The sequence below is a fragment of the Lytechinus variegatus genome, chromosome 14 (assembly GCF_018143015.1).
Source record: "Lytechinus variegatus isolate NC3 chromosome 14, Lvar_3.0, whole genome shotgun sequence".
Lineage (NCBI taxonomy): Eukaryota > Metazoa > Echinodermata > Echinoidea > Temnopleuroida > Toxopneustidae > Lytechinus > Lytechinus variegatus.
The window spans coordinates 19,397,038-19,403,157 of NC_054753.1; the positions used below are offsets into that span (position 1 = coordinate 19,397,038).

A 6,120-nucleotide genomic window follows, 5' to 3' on the forward strand; every position below is an offset into this window, starting at 1 on the left:
GATGTAATCGCCTGGCCAGCCCCGTAGGCCGCATAGCATACGGTCAGTGCCATAAGAAGCATTTTGGTCACAGAGTCGAAGCCACTTGTTGAATAGCGAAGAATGCAGTATGTAAATGCGTTCGCAAGGACAGACAAGGGAAGCTGTGCTACATTAAGGTAAAATAGCGTTGAATACGTCTCAATATATTCAGAGCTAGAATTAGAAGACGCCATCGTGTTCATATCAAAACCTTCAACTGGGATATCCAAGAGAAGTACTTCCTTTAAATTACTACAATTGGCAACTGAATAAGTATAGGAAGTTCCGTCAATATTTTTACTTAGGGCATTGGAAACATCACCGCCGATAATTTGACAGAATAATGACATCACAGAATTGCGAAATGAACTCGTCGCAGCGGATATGCTCAAGGCATCTGTTAGCATAAGAGATTGGTAATGACAGGCATGTAATAAACGTGATAAAAGGCCGTTCAATCGCTTCGTGCATGGCTTCGCCAACATATAAATTGGTTAATGGGCAAGGCGACTCACGAGTTCGCTATCTCTTTCGCTGACAAACATTGCTTCTTTAATAATAAACGCTGGGATGCGTAGGTAAGAGTAAGAGTTAATGAGATCGATGGTGGTATTGAAATGACAATCATGCTCTCTTTATTTTGAAAAATGCGCCATAAATTGAGTACTATCTATAAATATTAATCTTCAGCAAATCGGATTCTTATCTGGTTCTGAAAAGAATGTGAAAGGTATTGAAAACCCGTATAAAGGTTCGAAAATCTACGTGAGCATCTCAGCCCAGAGGGGGGGGGGGCACTTTCATTGACGAGTTGATACCATGCGCGACCATGGGGTCTCGAAAAGCACCCTAAACACGTAATATATCTATATCCTTAAAATGATCCCCTTAACAAGTATTGGCGTGTGAACCCCTACCCTTAACAAGTATTTGAAACAAAACGATACTCTTGGCAAATATTCCTTGAAATGAACCTCTAAACAAGTACAGGAATATTTTATTGTTATGTCAAGGGTTCTTCGGTCGTCGGTTTTACCTTTATACACATCAATTTTGGTTAATAGTACGACGCCACCTTCTACATCTCTAAACACGTAGTGTTGGGGCAAAAAGGTCATCCTTTATAAAACATTTTAATTTTGTTTTACCATCCCCGCAAATTTTTACCTAAACACGTAGCTTTCTTAGCGAAATAGATACCTTTTTTCATTATTTTTGTGTTTTGATACCCTTATCACAAAATGTACGTAGCGTGCCCTATCGTGAAAAAGTCATCCCTTTTACGTGTTTTTTTTTGGTCGCGCATGGTATCCACTCGTCAATGTAAGTGGCCCCCCGGGCCACTGGCATAAATCCGTGTTGATGGGTGAGGGGGATGACTGAAATATTTTGGCTTTTTTTTTGCAATCATGTTTTTAGATATGCAAGGAATTGTCATTCATATGTCCACACCGGCGTTCCGTGCACTGTTAGAAAAAATAAAAGAAGTTCCTGCAGCAGAGTCTCGAGAACACCTGTAATCTTACCGAATTGCGTAATCTTACAGGAAATTGGTATTTGATGTATGGAATCTTACAAATTTCCTTGAATAAAACACCCTTTTTCCCTTTTTAACCAGACCTGTTCTGTTAAATTGCAGAAAAATTCTTGTTTTATGAATTTGCAGAATGATTCTGTTATTGCTTTCTACAAAATCTTCTGTTTATTTTCTGTAAAATCACGGGTTTTTTAACAGTGTGGGTCACGGCATTGTGGGGGCACCAGCAAATTTTTTGAATCACTGAGTGAGTGCGCGAAGCGCGAGCTGAATTTTTTTTATATTCACACCTAAAAAGGGACATTATGATCAAATTCATGTAATCATGATAGGCACATGTCTTGCTAAACAATGCGAGCACGAAGCGCGAGCGGAAATTTTCGTATATTTTGACCCAAACAGCGAGATTTTAAGGAATATATAGGAGTATGCATATCTCACCATAGTCATCTAATACGAGTGCCAAGCGCTTGCTGATTTTATTAGAATTACATCTGAACACATGAAACACCCTTTTTGTAGTCTTTGCAATCATGATTATCATAAGCATCTCACCAATCAAATATTGCGAGCGCGAAGCGCGAGCTGAAAATTTAGGTAATTCAGACCTGAAGTGGGGCATTTTAAGGTTTCTTTGTAGGAATTAACTAGGACCATATAGGTATTTCATTAACCAAATGATGCGAGCGCGAAGCGCGAGCTGAAAATTTTTGATATTCAGATCAGAAGGGACATTTTAAGGACTGATTTTAGGAATTCATGAAGAGCAGACATATCTCACCAATCCACTAATGCGAACGTAATCACGGACAGGAAATGTTTATATACGAAGACCTTAACATTGGGCAATCACTTTTTGAGTCATGTAAAAGAAGCATATGTCACTTATGATAACTCAAGTGCTAGGAAATATATTTGGTTTATATTGACTTAAAAACGTGATGTTTTAGTACAACTGGATTGTATATCTTGTTAAACAGACAATGCGAGCACCCGGAACAATGAAGACGTAGGCCCTGGGCAAATTATGTTTCATAAAGTTATGATAAAAAAATTAATGTTTCTTATGTAATGTAACATAAATAATTATAATATAACATTATAGTTAATAATATTTTCTCCTTTCCCACTACGTTTCTCTTCCTTTCTCCCTCATTTCTCCTTTTCCCTGTTTTTTTTTTTTTTTGGGGGGGGGGGTCACCCGATGGGGGCGGCATGTGCCCCCATGCCCCCCCCCCGGTAGTTACGCCACTGTATGTCCATATGGCAATTACCCCTCCGACATTGTTATCTTTTTTTACCCCATGATGGTTTGATGGTTTTATTAAAGATTACTTCAAAAATGTTTTGAAATTCCATCTTAATCCCTCCCCCAAATCCCCAACATTGATGAATTGGAAGAAACGGGGGTTTCTCTTCAATGTTATAATAAGGACAGAAGTACCGGTAATTCGTTTGCTAATGGTGAACTGGCTCTTTATTTGCATTTTATGATCCAATAATATTGTTTTATTTGTTAAGCGGTATTTTAGGAAGAATTTTCACCAAAAAACCAATTATTTCTTGTGATTTTTTTCCATTTCTTCCGTAAAACGTGGGGGGATGTTTGTACAGGCCACCCCCCTTCTCGAAATGTGGGGGGGGGGGATATTTCCCCATCCCCCCGGGATTTACGCCAGTGCCCCGGGCATCTCAGGTGACCAAGAAACATGATTTCGTTATAGTGCTTGAGAATATGACTCTAATTTCGTTTTCAAAGATATTGTAAAAACAAACAAAAAATAACATCCATTGAATGCTTAAAACAGTTTGGACAAAATATCAATTGATTACTTTTATATATATATAAACACACTTCTTAAGATGGAATGGGCTGTAATTATATGTAGCTTTTCAGTATCCAATTACTTTCTTTGAAACATGTATGCTGAAAGAGTTATATGTCATATATAAATTAAGGATTACTGAGAGACGGTGCTAGATGGGAAACACTTACAAATTTGAATTTAAACGGTTGAAAAAATATTCAATGGCCACGACAGGTTTTGTAAGATTGAAATATTTAATGATACTCGGTGTGATTGAAATTAACGGCTCTATACAAACATTTCAGATTTGCTTCAAAACTATATTAAACATATGACTGATGTATGAACTAGAAAAAAAAACACTGAAAAAAGACTTGTTGGCTTCCGATAATTTTGAAAAGACTTTTCAGGTTTTTTCATAAATAAAAATGAAAAAAAAGTGAAATCATCACTTGGTTCGTGCTCAAATAATTGCTTATCGATGCTTTAAGCCTTTCATGATTTGAATCGTGAATCAATATTCGAAGGAATATGAATATTTCATATGGAGACGTCATCTACGACCACGGACAGTGAACGTTTTGTGTTCTGAAAATAGTGGCACGCGACACTCAGTAATTGTAAACACATCTTGCCATTAAAAAAGGGGTCGGTTTATTATATCGTTATTATTTCTTTTCACATTTCAAATAGAAAGTTGATAACCTATAAAAAGGTGGATATCTGTCAAGCCTAAATGATCACGTTTTCTTTTTTTATTCCGGCTGGGCCTTTTTGCGGGTATGAATGGGATAAATGAAGAACACCCCCACACTTTGACTTTAAACACTTTTATATAAATAGAATACACGAACAAAAGAAAAAAGATAACAAGATACCTGCCCATTAGGTCAATTTCAATTTGAAAAAATAATATTCAACACATTCAATAGCTGTTGTTCATGTTGTTGATTATTCGAAGAGAAATTTAGTCTTCGTAGTATCATAACTTGTGTGAAAGCAGAAAAAATGAGAAAACACAACGGTGAAATCTTGAGAGAAATAGGACACGAAAATGTAAGTTTATGTGTGGTTAAAGACTAAACTAATTATGAATCGAAGCATTCGAAACATTAATTAATCTACATTATTTTGTGGTAATTGAGCAGTATATTCTGAGCGTTTTCTTAAAGACATCTTTGGCTGTCTCCCGGAACATTCTATTTGTGATCAGGTACACTAGGCAATGCCACCACGATGTAGACATGGATATGATCAAAAAAGCACTTCCAAAGACAGGAGGAAATGTGACACCAACGCTTAACAAGACATAGAAGATGGTGATAGGTAACCATGAAACAAAGACGACAACGTTCAGGAGAAAGATGGTCAAAAGTGCTCTTCTGTTGCTCTTCCGTTGTCTCCTAGTCGTTGCCATTTCCTCTCCGGCATATGAGGTGTCATTGAGGTCCTTGCGCTGTTTAACCGTGCTACCCGCTGCAGTCACCGCGATCTCCCCATCTGCAATCGCCTTTGATTGCTTTCGGGCAATGACCAGCAAGCTCACTGTTGAAACGACTGTTGTGAACACCGCTATCAGCAAGAAGGAAACCCAGAAAATCAGGACGAAATTGCCTTTGAGTGCATCCATATTTAATTTACACAAGTTCATTGTGAAGACTATTGAAGGTGTTTTGGGTAAAGGCAATCCCAAAATGGCCAGAAGAATCGATGAAGTTATGGCCACGGACATGACTATAACGGCCCTTCGATCAGTAACCATATCATGGTACCGAAGGGGTTTCGCAACCATTATATATAGGTTCAGATTAAGAAGACAGGTAAGAGTTAATGACACGAAGAACCAAGGAAAAGTAAACACACCTTGGTAGATGCAGATGGTAAATCTGGCATTGGCAGACATGGGGACAATGTGGAGGAGTGATGTAATCGCCTGGCCAACCCCGAAGGTCGCATAACATACGGTCAGTGCCATAAGAAGCATTTTGGTCACAGAGTCGAAGCCACTTGTTGAATAGCGAAGAATGCAGTATGTAAAGGCGTTCGCAAGGACAGACAAGGGAAGTTGTGCTACATTAAGGTAAAAGAACGTGGAATACGTCTCAAAATATTCGGAGCTAGAATTAGAAGACGCCATCGTGTTCATACCCAAACCTTCAACTGGGATATCGAAGAGAAGTACTTGCTTTAAATTACTACCATTGGTAACTGAATAAGTAAAGGAAGTGCCGTCAATATTGTTACTTAGGGCATTGGAAACATCACCGACGATAATTTGACAGAATAATGACTTCACAGAATTGCGAAAATGAACTCATCGCAGTGGATATGTTCAAGGCATCTGTAAGCATAAGAGATTGGTAATGACAGGCATGTAATAAACATGATAAAAGGCCGTTCAATCGCTTCGTGCATGGCTTCGCCAACATATAAATTATTGGTTAATGGGCAAGGCGACTCACAAGTTCGCTATCTCTTTCGCTGACAAATATTGCTTCTTTAATAATAAACGCTGTGATATGTACAGATGTAGGTGAGAGTATCGGATTAATGAGATGGTGATGTTTAAATGACAATCATGCTCTCTTCATTTTGAAAAAAAAAATAATAATAATAGTAGATGCTTATATAGCGCATAATATTCTACAGAATCTCTATGCGCTTTACAAAGGAGGTAATTAAGTCTAATACACGTATACTTAGAATAAAATACATAAATACTAAATGAAAGATTAACAAAACATTGCAACATAC

General features: G+C 37.7%; 1 protein-coding gene across 1 annotated transcript; it reads right to left on the minus strand.

Moving 5' to 3' along the window:
- Positions 1–4,492: 4,492 nt before the first annotated feature.
- Positions 4,493–5,503, minus strand: LOC121427974. Its single transcript, XM_041624553.1, has one exon. It carries the CDS (start codon positions 5,501–5,503, stop codon positions 4,493–4,495), a length of 1,011 nt encoding a protein of 336 aa, XP_041480487.1.
- Between the last annotated feature and the right edge of the window lie 617 nt (positions 5,504–6,120).